Source organism: Schistocerca nitens, chromosome 2 (assembly GCF_023898315.1).
Source record: "Schistocerca nitens isolate TAMUIC-IGC-003100 chromosome 2, iqSchNite1.1, whole genome shotgun sequence".
In the NCBI taxonomy this organism is placed as follows: domain Eukaryota; kingdom Metazoa; phylum Arthropoda; class Insecta; order Orthoptera; family Acrididae; genus Schistocerca; species Schistocerca nitens.
Window position 1 is genome coordinate 878,197,268 of NC_064615.1, and position 17,829 is coordinate 878,215,096.

The 17,829-nt window shown below is 41.8% G+C and overlaps 1 protein-coding gene across 1 annotated transcript in view; it reads left to right on the top strand.

Annotated features, from left to right (window-relative positions):
* Positions 1-1,590: 1,590 nt before the first annotated feature.
* LOC126234687 (trypsin-1-like) overlaps positions 1,591-17,829 on the top strand; it is a 63,657-nt gene continuing 47,418 nt past the window's right edge. The window contains exon 1 of the mRNA XM_049943426.1: positions 1,591-1,681. Coding sequence (XP_049799383.1) covers positions 1,618-1,681 — 64 coding nt within the window. The 5' untranslated portion in view covers positions 1,591-1,617. The remainder of the gene's footprint in view (positions 1,682-17,829) is intronic.

Here is a 17,829-nt window from a genome sequence, read left to right on the forward strand (position 1 = left end):
TGAATAGTTGCTTCGAATGCGTATATGAAAAGGATCGTCCACGCAGTTGTTCGAAGGAAAGTGAGGACTTTTAACAGAATAAGTGAAAGAGCCATTGTAGGGCAACCAGGATTAAAATTTTAAGTCTTTACTAATCCAAATCATTTGAGAGATTTATTTGCCTATCTTATTATTCTTTAAATGAAACAACAAGAGTATTGTTACCAGTCACCGTTTTATTTATTTCCACGACGCGTTTCAAAGGTTTAAACCTCCATCATCGGGTGGATTTACATTAGTTAGAATGACATTTGTGTGTGTGTGTGTTGTGTTACGCTTTTTTGGAGGAATTTGTGGCACTGCCTAGTGGAGAAACAAGACACTATTTCAGAACATGGTTTTGGATTTCTTCTGACAAATATTAAAATGATATCTGATGGTAAACATTAAATAAGTAAACTAGAGGATGTAGGTTTAAACCTTTGAAACGCGTCGTGGAAATAAATAAAACGGTGACTGGTAACAGTAAACTTGTTTCATTTAATGTCAATAACAGTCACGGTAAAGCCTAACCTAAAAATGTTCGCATTTATTATTATTCATTACTTATTACCTTATTAAGCCCCCCATTAATACGAATTTCAATACGGGAAAGAATTTCAAATAAAAGAGTTTGGGAATCGAACATTGGTTCTCTGCATCTCAGCTAGATGCCTTGGTCTTTCGTTGAGCTGCCTTTGCCTTGTAGTTACGTAACTGGCAGCTGCAGCAGTTTCTTTCCTCGTTTGTGGTCCTCGTATATGATGATGACGAAAAAATGCTCGGTTTTCACTTATCTATCGACCCCGTCAATTTTGAGTCTATTACGCGCCACGAACTTCAGGGGCCGTTTTCTCAAAAACTGGAGGAGTGTTGTGTCTAAATACCTAAGAGTCTTTCATTTCACACTGTATACAAGAGACCTGTCAAATATGAGCCCTATCGGTTGGCCATGTCTGAGGTCTTCCCCTTATTAGAACGTCTTAATAAATTATTGATTTTCTTAATTTCTCGCGCTACTTTTGGCAGTGATGAAATGGGCAGCATGTCTGAGGTGTCAGTACAACTTCCCATTCCCCAAATAAGTTTTATACAAAAAGAGATAAATTGTTTTTTGATTCTTCCGACAAATGTGAGATTTGCCACTAAGAACAGGTTCCATTTGCACTTTTCATTTGTCCTTGCAAAAACCTGACGTATAAGGTGAAATTTATTATACTTTGAAGTTGTACGTGTTTTGCTTTCAGGCACATGTTCAGTACTCACTTGTGGTACTTCCGAGCTACTTCCTCCCCTCTATCCCTTTTTTGTTGCACTTGATGACTATTAAAAATGCAGATTGCGCTAGCAAAGGGTCATACTCACTGCCTGTAGCTATATTTCAGGGCATAAACTGTGTTCGTAATCTTGTGTGAACAGTTACGAAAGCTGTGGCAGCTTACAAAGTGTTTGGCTCCAAACAAACGGAGACAATCACTGTAGCGTGCGTTATCTTCTGCTTCGTCTGGAGCAGGAATACCCCTTTTACTGACGATCAGAGCTCTGATAAGAGTGTTTGGCTTTATACACGGACAGCTCCGGGCATCTGCCTCAGACACCATGGCGGTGGCGGCGCGTGTCCTGTTGGCGGTAACGGTCCTGTGTGGGCTGGCCGTCGGCCGCGGTGAGTACTCTGCGTTCCTAATCTGTCGTAAGTTGTTTCAGACTATAATTGAAAACATACGTCTAATATAAAATGAAATATAAAAAGAATGTACGCCCGTGTTCCACAGATTGGTCATTGTGAACAGTGTTACAGGCATCCTCCCCACAGGCTATGGTTGCAGCTAACTTTCCCTTATACCAAAGTTGCTTCAGTATGTTATCTAGGACCTTTCTTACAGGACGTCTAATAGACACTGTAGACATATATTACCTCAAAACAAAGAACGTATTTCTTTGTAATGCTTTTTTCGAGCGTAAACTGTTTCCTAAAACTGTGAAAATAGTCACCGAAATGAACCATCTCTTTGGCAGTGGACGAGCAGTTTAGTTCAGTGTTGTACTTACTCTCCGTTGGAAAGTGTGTACGAGATCTGACGAAATAAAACTGACTGACGCTGCAAATTTGCGTGCTTCCCAACTATGTCAAATTAGTGGTGTTCGACAACAAAACAGGACCACTTCAATCCGTACATATCAGTATTCTTTCCTTCCATCGACCAAAACATTTTCTTAGTGTTGTTTTCCGCGGTACTGAACAGTCTCTCCACCGTTTATGTCTTCCGGCAGAATATCAGGACGTATCTGCATTACTTCACGAGCAATAAGTTGATCGATTTTCATCAAAGTTGCCTCACTGTAAGGACGCAGTACAAGATCGAAAAACAGCCGGGCTTCAACGCGTCTCGCAAATACTTCCATATTGATGAGAGCAGACTTGAATCGTTTGTGTCAATGTGGAATTACGATCTGGCACTCTTTCTTGACTTGTCCCAATTTAGTTGGCTAACATCTCAGATGTGGTCACATTAAAATGTTATAGTGAATCATGGGAACTTGTAAGTAGCATTTAACATGAAGTACTTACTGGAAATGTCACATGTGATATGCCGCTCCGATTGTTTCGTACTTCAGCTACGTTGCTGACAATTTGTTAAACATATTTACATTACTTAACTAATAATCCAGTTGATAGTAGTGACAAATATGAGTAGACATGTAGCGTCTCTTCAGAAACACCTTGCAGGTCGCAATGAAATTCCTGGCACGGATATCTTTCACTATGGAAAGTATTCTGCTTCCCTTCTGACGGACAGAGAACTAGATGGAAGACCACTCGTCTGGTTCTGGGTGAGGTGCAGCTATTACAAATTCGTCTTAGTTAACAATTAAGTTTCGGTCGGCGCTGAACTGAAAGAGTTTCTTCACTGAAGGCTTATTTTAAAATTTGTATTACTCGTCTGTTGCGTCATATGAGGTGTCATTTTCCTGAAACATGCTCCTATTAATTGACCAGATCTGTATTTGTGTTGGCGTAATCCTTTACTGCTCCCATAATACTTAACTACACTGCCTGACAAACAAAGTGAAGTACCCAGAAGACGACGTCGGATAACAATGTTACTTCGAACCCGTATACTCCACCGGTGGGTTTGTAAATTATTAGCGTTGCAATTTTCTGTGACAGGTAAAACGGTCACCATAATACATTAGTGTTGTTCGTGTTTAGTGTCGTTGCCAGGCCTGGTAGAGCATATAAGGGGTGTTAGCAGTCTCATATATTCATTGATTTCACCAAAGGATAGGTAGAGGCCCCGTACTCGTGTGAGACAGGGTTATCAGCACCGAGTCTTGAAAGGAACCTCGTTGTGGGTCTCCACGTGGTCGGCTGGTCGATTTGTAAGGCATTCGAATGTGAAAATGGCCGGATTCTGGACTGCATCGGCAGAGCTATTTGTTGCCAATGTTCCTATCGAGCACGCCTCAGTAACACTCGAGAGTATCGCCGTACTGTCCACCAAACACATCGTAGCCCATTCACATATGCGTCTGCCATCCGTGAACAATTAATGGACTCCCTGTCACATTCTGGGTCATACTGCACCACTATCGGAGACTAACAGGAGCCAGACTAGTCAATTACAGTTCTATGCGTAGGCTGCCGTTCTCACCACAATACAAATGGCTGTGCTTGGATTGGTGGCGAGCCGTGAAGCATCGAATGGGGAAGAATGGCTTGGTATTGTGCCCAGCGATGAATCCGGTGAATCGCGGTTCCGCACTGTCACGAACGATCGTAGTGTGTGGTGGCGACCTGAGAAGGTCCCATTCGTCCAATGTTTTGGAGTGGCAAGAAGGTGCTACTGCTCGCGTCAAAGTGTGGGGAGCCATAGGCTATGACTTCAGGGGTCGGCTGGTGGTTGTTAAGGGAACACTGCCGGCACAACGATTCCTCACTGACATCCAGCGTCTTAACAAGTAACCTCTCATGCAACAGGATCGTTATGCCATTTTCCAACAACACAATGCTCGTTCACCTATGGTAAGTGCCTCTGTCATCCGTCTGTGTGATGCTGAGGTACTGTCGTGGCCAACAAGATCCCCAGATCCGTCCTCAGTAGAACATGTGTACATCTATGGGACCTGCTCGGACGTCAGCTCTGTCTCAGATGGCAGTATGCAGTATATCAAGGCCCAGCTACAACAGCTGGGGACCAGTTTGTCTCAGGAGAGGATATAAAGGCATTATGAAAACTTTCCCAGCTGAATCAGGGCTGAGGGGATATCATGCTGATAAGTGGACTCATATTGCCAAATTATATGTAAATCCGAATCGGTATTTTAATCACTAAAATAGTGTCACATACCCTCTGAACCAGTGAAGCTTAATTCCGTTTTCTCCCTCCCTTGTGGGTGCTTAACTTTTTTGTCACAGAGTTCGTGTTCTTTATTTCTCGGGTTTCAACAGCACTACTACTCAAAGATAACTTATCGTAAAATAAATGAAGCAACATTAGGCCTTAACGCCCGGTTGGCGAATAGGTTACTGAAGAATGTAACTAAATTCCGCTTACGGACTTTGAGGGCAGGTTCCTTGCGCTAAAAGAAGGGGAAAAAAAAACATGTGTTCTAGAATGCATACCTTACGAGCTATGAGCACTAGTTCAGTAGAAGAGATGTGTTTCACAGTACAGAAGATGAACAAGTGCTCGTAACTGTTACTGATAAGTTTTAGAGCCCATGTTTACTAGACTTTTTTCTCATTTTGGTGTGAGAACCCTGTCTTCAAAGTCCGTAAAGGACATTTAATTATACTCTGATATTATATGAAAACCACTTCGTTACTGATTTATGAATAGTCCGTCATCTTGGTATTTAATATTGAATGTCAAAATAATAGTTCACAGCACTTTCATCAAATAGATTTTTTTATGTTTTTAATTTTTCGGTATTTCTTTTCCTACTATCATGTCTACACTTACAATTAGAAACTGAGTAGATGTTCATAAAATTATTATTTTGGTACACTTCTGCTCACTACTTAGCTATTGTAATGTTGCTACCAACCTATATAATTGATTTTACACTCTATTAAGGTTTAGAATTTTTTTATGGAGGAATTTCCTTAACAACTGTGGACATTTGCTGAATATTTCCTTAATTCTGTTCATAACATATGTTGCTAATTAATGTTTGTGCTCCTACATTTGTCCCACATGCATACTTCTGTTGCTACCGACACCAGCCATGAGTGCTAGTTGTGGGTTTGAAGGGGAGAGAGCAAGATAATTATAACGGTTTTCATTTCTTGGCAGTTTTTGGAAAATATACAGCCCAGGCAGCTGACTTCGGGGCTTCTGGATTATTTCTGTTTCTTCTTGCGCCTAAATCATAAAAATTCTTAATTTTATCTGTCTCTGAGGTGGTGAGGTCATCCTTGCCATTCTGCACCTTCTCATCTTTAAGTCTCTCTCCAGCTTTCTCTTTCACTTCTCAGTCTACAGCCTATTTTCACGTGAGTTACACATTGTAGCTTGTAGACAGAATTTCTGGAATCGTAATATTGCTTTCGCCGTCTCCTATGTAACCAACGTAAGAGGCAACATGTGTCTTCAACTGTTCGTTTCAATATATTTAACACGTAGGCACTTCCATTCCACCTCAGAGCCAATCCCCGCTCTTCTGAGAAACGTACTCAACGTCTGCATATTGACTGCTGATGAAATAGAATTTCGACATAACTATGACATCAAGCACTTTTCCTCTATCAATGGAAGTAGCTGAAATTATTCCAAGCAGAGAGATGTCTCCACGTGTCTGCCAGCTGCCATCAAAGCGTGCAATTATAATTGTTGGTTCACATTCAGTACTTTCAGACCCAACTTTTTGAGCAGTTCTCTTCAGTGAGGACCCATAAGCACCTGCTATAATACTCCGAATAATCATGTTGTATAAAGTAAACCACATTGGATCCGAGGAATATGCTTGCAGTATATCTGCCTTTTCCCAATGCATCTAAGGAAACACACAATCCTAACTTTGTTTTCAAATAGTTTGGTTATCGTTGCACAGGGATGTCATTGTTCGAACTGAAGACACACGTGTCACACATTTTAACATCCACTTGATCACAGTTCCTTTTCGTTTTAAAGGAATTCAAATAAAAAATATCACCTCCGCAATGTTTGCTCTTAGAAGCTAGGTAGCGAGATCAGATAGCGTAGCAACTTATGGTTAACAACAAGAGTCTAATTCTGATTTAGGGTATTAACGTTATCACTGCTACATTTTTAAAGTACGGGAGATAAATGAAGTTTTCTACGAACTTGGTTGGTTACGTAATTTAGTACCTACGGCATTTGATGCTCACAAGGTGTGACATGTAACAGTTTCACACAAGGTATTATGCACTCTAATATACTTATTGTCTCTAAATTTCTCTTTTTCCGAGCACCTCCTTAGTCTTGGCAGTTCTCACACATAGAAAACACAAGTTTAGATCAACACTACAAACTAGGAAACAAATGAATTAACGATCAGCGACAGACAAATGTCTGAAATTTTGTCGTCCAGTTTACCAGTAATGAGAGACGTGCATAACGAAGAATCTTACAACCGACTTATTATGTTGCAGTTACCGATAAAAGTAAAACTTTATGATTCCTAAACACCAGTGTCTTTGTAGTCAGCCAGAATATTAACTCGGTTTTCAAGTTTCTTTATAGATCTGAAGATGGCTCCTGGCAGCTGACTACGGATAATTCTATTCCGTCTTACAATTGTAAGTGGATGCAGTAGTCAGATTTATTTACTATTTGTTACTGTGTAAATTTCCTGCCCTCATAACAATGTTAACGTCTCCCGCGTTTTGTTGCAATCGTCCTATTTTGAGGCTAGGTGAAGTATGGAGAGCAGGTCAGTGTGGCTACATTTAGACCTAATTCTGTTCCTCGAAAGTATGAAATGACTGATGAGGAGTGCATAGTCTGCCACTAAAAATTCCTTTCTTGTTATTTGCTCTACGATCCTGTATGAGAAGATCGACTCTTGGGACACCTAGGTAATATCTTAAATTTTTCTAATTCCAGTATCGTGCTTTTCAACCGAGAGGTGTATTTATTATTATGTAATATCGTTACCTCATGCTTAACACACCATCAGGATTTTAGAGTAGGCGCTCCTGTGATGCACAGTGCGAGCTCTCTAAGTTCGTTGAACCAAACTATGACCCACTCGCACCTACGAAATAAGCTAGTATTCCGCCAAATTTTTTACTGGATAACAACGCGCAATTATATGTTCGCGCTGCGGTATTGATGTGTTATACATTTATGGGAGAATATACAACAGCTGCAAGTTACAGCATCTACGTCGTAAACAGATGTGAATGCTTGGAGGTCGTTCACGCCAGGAAATAGAGCAACGGAAATCTCGGTTGTGTACTCAAGCCACTGATTGATAGAGATAATGGCTGGCTATAGATAACGGGAGAATGGCTGCCCACCCACGTCTCTGGAACGACACAAGAGCTTCGGCGGGCCTAGTGTGGACGTTCACTGCATGTTATGTCCAGACATTATCAGATTCCAAAGTGGGCAGGTAGCCTGCAATCAAAGACAACTAAATCCGTTCCGATAAAGAGTCAGAAGAATCTTTAATAAGGATTCTAAACTAAAGTTTGCGGGAATTGCGACACACAGAAATAAAATCCTGAACGAGTCCAATCTACAATGGCGCACTCGTCAGTGTTCCCGTAATCAGACTGCAGGGAGATTGTGTATTCGCGGACCCAGCAATTCTCTCTCTCTCTCTCTTTCTCTCTCTCTGTCTTTCTCCTCCGACTGGAAAGATCCATGTTCGAACTGCTGAAACGACACTGTTAAAGTAATTGTTTGTCGTACCATAACACTTCGTGATGTGCAAGATATACTGCAACGACCCATGGACAGAAGAGAGTCGTACAGAGAAGGCCACATGCTGGAGCAAGCATTTGCGACCACAGCACGTGATGAGCGGAAAGCTGCTGTGTAGAATTCCGCTAACAACGATCTTATAAAGCCCAGCTCTCTCTGCTTGTCCATGAGAATAGTAGGGCAATGAGTATACGAGCCAAAAACTGTGACTCGGCCTCTGTCATCACTTTTTCATCTGTGGTGTCATATTACAGCTGACACATTTGCACATGTTATATTGCGCTGACATCACATCAGCACTTCCTTATCTGCAAAGCTATACTGGGAATCATGATATCCATCCACACGCCAAGGTCAAGGTCAAGGTGGGAAATGGAGTGGGATCGGGCATTTTGTCACATTAGCATCAGCACTTTCTTATCTCCAAGGCCATTCCAGGGATCATCATTTCAGCAGCTGCACATCCAGCCACGCGCAAAGAGTATATAGAGAGAGGGGAGAGGGGAGAGGGGAGAGGTGGGGAAGGCCACCTCGCCCCACGCCCTATTTGGTGGCCAAGTAAGACAGAGTACAGGAACTGCTGAAAAATTTTGTCAATTATGTTTGCATTACTGACATCCAAAAATTAATTTAAATACTGTCTCACGAGTCACACTGGCAAATTTTATTTGAATCTACAAGGCATTCATCATGGTATACTGGAATAACTAAAAAGCATATGTCTCTAAAAACAATTAAAAACCAACATTTGCTTATGAAATATAAATAACGAATTGGGAACTCGTATTTGTTGAAAACGAAATTGACCTTCAATACTATCCCACAAACCCTGAAAATGCAAATAAAATGGAGTCCTGTTTCACATTCTGCTTGCTTCTGTCACCAGGAGATGGCTGTTACTGTAGATAACGAGTGCTTACTGTCACCAGCAGATGGCTGTACTGTAAAACTGAGTGAAGTCTGATCAGTATACCACGATTTCTTACTGCAACCAATAGACTTCTGCACAGTTAGAAAACGCAAAAAATTGGTAATGTAATTATTTTGCGTATTGAAGATTTTCAAAAATTTCTAAAATACTTGCAAAACACGTTGGCAGCGGGAAAAGTGCAATGTTTACATTTCTACTTGGGATTAATACACGAAAAAACGCAGTAGGACTTAAAATCAATTATTGAGATGTCACAATATTGCAAAAATACATCTGCAACATAAAAGAAAGTAGGAGTTCATTTCCATTGTACACATATTGGCCAAATTAATGCATAATAGTGTAAGTTTGTACCCCAACGCTACATTTTCATATGCCTGTGAACCGCAATCATGAGAATCTAAAAAGTATAATCCTTCCCACTGACTATCAATTGTCTAGCTGAGGTCAATACATGAAAAATCGCTGTAAGACTCAAATCGATGAATATGACATCACATTCATATGCAACGTAAAAGAAAGCATGAGTTAATTTCCACATATATACATATTTGCCAAAATAATGTCCAAAATTCTAAAGTATGTACCCCAATGTCCGATTTCCATTTCTAACAACAGCTGACATTTCAAAAGTTACGCCTAATAATGTGATGTCGTAAAACTAATTTCGCTAGGCCTATAAATGCAGAAAAACATGTGTTAGCTAAAAGCTGTGGTAAACACTAAAATAGACTGAATGTAACTAATTAGGCCTATTCTTGATGTATGTCGCAACATACCCTCAAAGCATATATATACTTAAACCTAACTAACCTAAGGACATCACACACAGCCATGCCCGAGGCAGGATTCGAACCTGCGACCGCAGCAGACGCGCGGTTCCGGACTGAAGAGTCTAGAAACGCTCGGCCACCACGGCCGGCAGACGTTTAATGTAAAGGAGTTCCAGTAAGCATAACTTGAATAAATGACTGTAAATATTACGAGGTCTGGTACCTCAACATTGCAGTGTGACGCCATGACAGTGCCAGTTTGCAGAGACGAAGGTATCGACGTCGTAATACTGATTCATGTAGCCTGGCGACGAGTCTTATCATCAAAGTATATACCCAAGTCTTTATGAACGAATGATAAAAAAATCGATAGTCAGTGTGTGAACATGGTACCTCAAGTAAGGCTTTATCACCAAACTCAAGGCTGATCGTTCCTCCTGTTGGCAAATCTGCTCGGTATTTGTCCCATTGCCTGATCGATGCTCTGTAAATTACCTAATTTAATTATGCTTCTCACACGCGTTATGGGACTTTATGTTGGACGTGCCAATGTTTACGGTAGTGTCCCAGTCTGAAATAGAGAGCTGAGTATGTTGAGGTGAGAATCTTATGCAAAGGGTATTAGCTAAAAGCTGTGGTAAACACTAAAATAGACTGAATGTAACTAATTAGGCCTATTCTTGATGTATGTCGCAACATACCCTCAAAGCATATATATACTTATGTGTAATACCAATGTGTAATGCTTAAATACTTGAGTGAGTGATATGATATACAACGAAGCATAAGATGTCACCATCATCGAGAGGGTACGCACAACAGAACATCGACTGGAGAATTCAATAAAGAAAGTAACTGGATAATACTGTAAAAAAAAAGGACACCGACTAACTGATGGAGCTGTGTGCACTGCTAGAGCTGTAGGGAAATACCTAAGCAAATTTCACTAGCGCGGTAACTAACGTTATGTCATAATGTGTAGATCATGAGAACAGTTTCTCCTCGCTCTGCATGTTGTCACAGAACGTACTATTCTAACTGCTATTGGATAGAGCTGCGGAGGATAAGTTGACTGACAGCCAAATTTCACGCTGTTCGTCCTCTACCACTGATGATGATGAAGTACCATACTCCTTGACAGAGCGTAGGGGAACGATGCGAGAGACCCGCACCGCCTTACTAGGCAAGGTCCTAGTGGAGGTGGTTTGCCATTGCCTTCCTCCGACCGTAATGGGGATGAAATGATGATGATGAAGACGACACAACAACACCCAGTCATCTCGAGGCAGGAGAAAATCCCTGACCCCGCCGGGAATCGAGCCCGGGACCCCGTGCTCAGGAACGGGGAACGCTACCGCGAGACCACGAGCTGCTGCCACTATCAATGAGAAATTCAGAAAATATCACTCCGTCATTGCAGTGGTCTGGACAAGTCTGAGAGTAGGAATGTTGTTAGAGGGTGTCAGCAAGTCCGTCGCTACGTCCTAACACGACTTTTGCTGACTTTCCATTTCCGATTAGCGATCGTTGGAGCTGCCAGGTTAGCACACGCCTATGGCTGCCTTCCGCAGTTGTGTGGTATCTGGCATCTACGAAGGAACTTCAATAAGTAAGTTACACATGTCGTCCCACGCTACGACCATTGCCAAACAAGAGTGGCGCATTGTCAGAAGAGAGAACATGTTCCGAATTGCCTGCGGACACTGTTCTGCTGAGGTACGAATAACAGGAGCACCACAGCGTGTGAGTGTAATGGCGCGGCAACTGGAAATATACTACAAATCTGAAGTACGCAGGAAATTGCACACATACTCGCCTTTAGATGCTGGCAGTGTACGGATCAAATTCAATGTCGCGCCTATCCGTAGTAAAATAGTGTCAACAATTTGACCAAGGCCAAATAGGCACGAGCGACGCTGATCTGAAAAGAAGGTCTCTATATCGACCACAGAAGACATTGTCCAGGCAACTCAGGAATAGATTTCCAGCAACCGTAAATTTTCCATCGATGAGGACGTTCTCACTGCGCTTCTCGGTCTGTGACCAAAGAGCAGTTTTTTGTTGTCGAGGAACTGAACGATTGGTAGAATGTACCGATCATTGTTTACAGACATGGTGAAAAACAGTGTCATGCATCTGTGTCACTTTGAAGAGTACGCAGCATTCAATAAAGGTTCCTTGGCCTATCATAATACCATTTAATATACTATTTGAAGTCCCCGCGTAGCTTGAATTATACCTGCTCCCTAAGAGCACACGCACACACGCACACAAGCACCTGTGTGTGTGTGTGTGTGTGTGTGTGTGTGTGTGTGTGTGTTTGTGTGTGTGTTTGGATGAGAATGTGAGAGACTGACTATGAAAGAGATCAGGTGTGTGTGATTTTCCGACTGTATGTAAAAGAAATGGTAGTCTGTCGTGGTAACATAGGCGTGTAAGTACTTAGGCTCCTTCTAAATCCCGACCCATCCGATGAAAATGACATATTATCTTTCGCGTGTGAGACGTGTGTGAAAAAAAAGGAGAAAATAAAACTATAAAAATGAAGATAATACATCTTACGAATTCAAAATCCTGTATCGCTGTCCCACTCGATGCGAGTAATGAGGCATTTGCAAGCTATAAATCATCCAGAATATCATGAAAATCTAAAATGTCTAAAACTGTAGAGCCTCTGGACGTTAAACCAGCGAACTAGAGCGCAGTCTTAAAACGTAATGGTATTGAGGCTCCTGGGCAATTCTCGTGGAACGCTGAAGTAATGTAAAATACCGAGAACACTCAACAATAATTTCGTCTTCTTGATGTTGTACGCACGAAAATCGGGTCATTTATGCGATCTGGGATTTTACTTAACATTTACGGTGTTAAACTAAGGGAAAGTGCGAGCGATGTGATAATTCAAATGGCTCTGAGCACTATGGGACTTAACATCTGAGGTCATCAGTCCCCTAGAACTTAGAACTACTTAAACCTAACTAACATAAGGACATAACACACATCCATGCCCGAGGCAGGATTCGAACCTGCAACCGTAGCGGTCACGTGGTTCCAGACTGAAGCGCCTAGAACCGCTCGGCCACACCGGCCGGCCGATGTGATAGCTTTCACAGTTGGGAAGTACGGAAGGAGACTGCAAATGACGTTACCTTAATGGGGAACTGGATACCACCTTAGATGTAATTGCCAAAAGAAATGAAAAGATGAGGCAATGCGTGTTAGTGAAGCATGTCTGAATCACATTTCTTTCGGCGATGACACTGTACCTTACGAATAGCATAAGCGTTCCAAGGAAACAAGTACCGTTGAAGGCACTCTCAGAACTCCGCGTATCAGTTCTGTTCCTTGAACTATGGCATGTAGCGTGCCTGTTTCAGCTAGAATCGACAACTTATGAGCGGCAACGGAAAGAGGTTGGGTTGGGTTGTTTTGGGGGAAGACACCAAACACCAAGGGAACCACCCCGGCATTTGCCTGGAACGATTTAGGGAAATCACGGAAAACTTAAATCGCGATGGCCGGACTCGGGATTGAACCGTCATCCTCCCGAATGCGAGTCCAGTGTGTTAACCCCTGCGCCACGGAAAGAGATCTGGAGAAATTGTTGCACCATTCAGCAGTTCAGCTGATATGTCAGTAGCATCTGGACACAGAGTTTGAGCAAGCTTTAACCCAAGCGTTTCAATGTAACGGTAGAGCTTCGAGTGATCAATTCATACACTGTTGCCTGACGCCAGTAATGCAATTGGCTATTACAGAAAATGCGTGATGAAGACGCTCGTCCTGAAATACATTTTCTTTTTTCGGCGTGTATGAAGCGTAGAACACTCGACAATGGAGTTCTGAAAATTCTCAGCAATTATATCGCGAGTCTTTGTATACAGCGCAGAGTACTGGAACGATCTCTTTAAACCAAACTACGACTTCAGAAAGATATGTCAACAACATACTGAAACGTTCTTTTCAATGGACTAACAGCTAACGTAAAGTCCTACGGTTGCTTCTTGCTGAACAGTGCAAGAGGATAGACCATGAATGTCTCTATGATCATACTAAGGGATGTCGCTGATGACAGGAACCGTCATCGTCTGACTTGCACGTGTTCTCAGACATCGACATTTGCCGCAGAAAAATGTTTTGAGTCCAATAAACAGGTTATAACAGACATTCAATACCAAAACATTGGACTGTATGTACTAGTACGGAGCAGGCTCAAAAATGGTTCAAATGGCTCTGAGCACTATGGGACTTAACATCTGCGGTCATCAGTCACCTAGAACTTAGAACTACTTAAACCTAACTAATCTAAGGACAACACACACATCCATGCCCGAGGCAGGATTCGAACCTGCGACCGTAGTAGCCCCGCGGTTCCGGACCGAAGCGCCTAGAACCGGTCGGCCACCGCGGCCGGCTACGGAGCAGGCAGGGAGTGGTGAAGTGCTGGGCCGAAATTAAATGATTCATTTTGAAAATGGTTTTATTGCAATCAGTTTCAAAACACAATACAGAAATTATGAAAACTGATAAGATGATAGCTTTAAACATTTGCTTAAAATGATCAAAGACTCTATTCAAAACCATTGACCAGAATATTCACGTTACTTTCTTTACAAGGTAAATCTTTGTCAATCTATTCTGAAGTAAGTTAAGTGTAAGAAAGTAAATTAAAAAAAAAATTAATGTGGCCGACCACAGAGGGCGCAGCATTGAGAACTAGTGAACGATCAATAGAACCAGAAATTCATTGAAAACTTCAGTATGTTTCTATAAACCCAATCTTAGTTAAATCTAACTGTAGTTACGTAATATTTCCAAATTTTACAATTTTTGATAGAAGCCTAAACTAGCAATAATATAATAACGAGTTGCTCAACTGTACCAAATTTATATTTCCACACTTGGCTTACAAGTGGTGGTGGTGGGTAGTGTTTAACGTCCCGTCGACAACGAGGTCATTAGAGACGGAGCGCAAGCTCGGGTTAGGGAAGGATTGGAAAGGAAATCGGCCGTGCCCTTTCAAAGGAACCATCCCGGCATTTGCCTGAAACGATTTAGGGAAATCACGGAAAACCTAAATCAGGATGGCTGGAGACGGGATTGAACCGTCAGGCTTACAAGTCAATGATATATTGTGAGAGAAGCTCGCAATAACTTACACATTGTATAACAAATTCTCGAAGTCTAACTTGATGCTTAAAGATATCAAGACTCAAGGTTGCTGCAAACAGAAAACAGTTACAGAGCAGAATTATGTAATTACAAGTTACACAGCTCGAAAGAGAGTGAATAAAGTTAACAACAAATTATTCAACTCATGTAGATGGTGTCGTATTCAACTATTAATAGTACAAGAGTCAGCCTCTGTCAAATTGGCCAGCATCTTGCGAGCCTGCCACTTCCTATAGCTCAGGCCGAATTTTCAAAATATTGAAAAGAGCGAAACTAACACAAACAAGCGATTACTACCAGCAGCTATCTGTACACAAAACAGACAAGGTATATCACTTATAAGTTTAAAACGATATATTTAGTTATCCGTACTTCTGTGTTCATAAGAGTTTAGTTAATACTAGAGTAACAAATAACGTGACCGGCAGCCAGGCTCTACTTGCAACACTGCTAGTTATTTAAGTACTTAATGAACTTTTCTGAGGTTTTACGTGAATAAGCACTCTTTAATCAGGGCGCTAAAAACTAAGTCTATCAATATACAACCATTTCTCACAGCTTTTTCGAGGATCTGCATATTTTGGAACACGGTATGAATATTACAGTTTCCTCTGACTTTAACTAAAGCAATATCGTGGAGGCAGATGATCAGGTCTAGGAAGGACGGACACGACTGCCCTCATTAGCTTGTCACAATGCTGAGAACGCGACACAGTACAAGTGAGACCTGAGCTCTGATTAATATTCTAAAATGACGGCTGATCAGCACAGCTGCACCTGATTAAGTTGATAGGCCACCACCAAGATACGCCTTACCGCTCACGTTGCCACAACAAATCATGTCCGCAGGCGCCGCCCTTTACTTGACGCATACAAGGCGTAGCGACTGTCCAGGCACCTGTAGCAAATTTGAGTTCTTAGCCGCCGGAAACACGCCGTAGTGCGACTTGTCACCTGACTCCGGCGTCAACGCGCAAGCGCATCTATGCAGGGTAAACTAAAGACCAAGGTCGGTCAAACAGAAGAGGTGCGGCAAGATCGACAAGGACGACTGTAGCTGAAGACTACTGGTGCACGAGTCACTTTCTGCATAGGCCTAATAGTAACTGAATTTGTGACAAAAACACAGAACATCACTGCATAATCGAGGTATTTTGCCTTCGTCTCAAGATACTGTAGTGACGATTGTTGCGCTCTACTACTCGTGATAAGCTTTTTTAGAACTGTTGGTCTAGAGCTAGCGTCTTTAATTAATAATCAAAATATCCTCGGTTCCTGGTTCGAACTCCGCCACAACTTCAATTTTGAGAAAATCATCAGTAATGGCGGTCGAAGGCTTCCGGGGTAAGAAGTCACCCTCATTGTGCCAACGGCTTTGTCAAAGAGGGCGGAGGAGCAGACAGAGGTTCAGGGCACTCTCTTGCTATGAGATGGGAAACTGCCCCTAAAGGTGGAATAATCAGTTGTGATCAACGACGTGAGTACGCAGAAAACAATGGAAACCATTTCATTAAAGACACATATTGTAAAAATGGTTCTCGGGTGATACGGCGGATGTCGTTGTGAAAACTCAACATTTCGTTGCCCAGCTGCGCCGACGAAAAGACACATACTTTGTATCCACAGGACATGTTACCTATAATTGAAAAAAAGAGTCCGGAGGATGCCTTCATTGGCAAAATATTTCGAAATAGTTCCCCATTCAGATCTCCAGGAGGGGACTGCCAAGGAGATGGTGACCATGGGAAAAAGAATGAATAACTTACGAAATTATAATGCTCTACGAGTCGGGGCGTGGAATGGCAGAAGTTTGAACGTTGTAGGGAAACTAGAAAATCTGAATTGGGAAATTCAAAGGCTCAAACTAAATACCATGGAGATCAGTGAAGCGGAATGGAAACAAGACAAAGATTTCTGGTCAGATAAGTATAGGACAGGATCGAAGGCAGCAAGAAATGGTATAACGGGAGTAGGATTCGTTATAAATAGGAAGGAAAGGTAGAGAGTAAGTTACTGTGTACAGTTCAGAGGTAGACTTGTTCTCATCAGAATCGACAGCAAACCAATACCGATAATGATAGCTCAGGTATACATGCCGACGTCGCAAGCGGATGACGAAGACACAGAGAACATATATGAGCATATTGTAAGGGTAATACAGAACGTAAAGGGAGATGACAATCTAATACTCGTGGTGGACTGGAATGCCGTTGTAGGGCAAGCAGTAGAAGAAAAGGTTACAGGAGTATATTGGCTTGGTACTGGGAATGAGAGAGGAGAAAGACACTGAGTTCTGCAATAAATTTCAGTTAGTAACAGCGAATACCTATTCAGGAATAACAAGAGGAGGAGGTATATTTGGAAAAAGCCGGGTGATATTGGAAGGCGTACCCAGGAGCAGATATAGACTCAGGTCACAATTTAGTAGTAATGAAGACGAAGCTGAAGTTTAAGAGATTAGTCAGGAAAAATCAATTGGCAAAGAAGTGCGATACTAAAGTACAGACGAATGAAGAGATACACTCGAAGTTTTCTGAAGCTATAGATGCTGCGGTAAGGAATAGCTCAGCAGGCAGTTCAGTTGAAGAGGAATGGGCTCTCTAAGAGGGACGATAACAGAAATGGGAAAGAAGAGCGTAGGTACAGAGAAGATAACTGCGAAGAAATCATGGGTAACACAAGAAATACTTGAGTTGATCGATGAGAAAAAGAAGTACAAAAGTGTTCAGGGAAATTCAGCAATACAGAAACACAAGTCATTTAGCTATGAAATAAATAGGAAAAGCAGGGAAGCTAAGGCGAAACGGTTCCTGTAAAAACGCGAAGAAATCGCAAAAGAAAATGTTGTTGGAGGAACTGACAACATATAAAAAAGTCAAAAGACACTTCGGCGAAATTAAAAGCAAGAATGGTAACATTAAGGGTACAATAGGAATTCCACTGTTAACTGCAAGGGAGAGACAATTTAGGTCGGAAAAGTACATTGAAGACCTCTATGAGGGGGAAGACTCGTCTGATGTGATACGAGAAGAAACAGGAG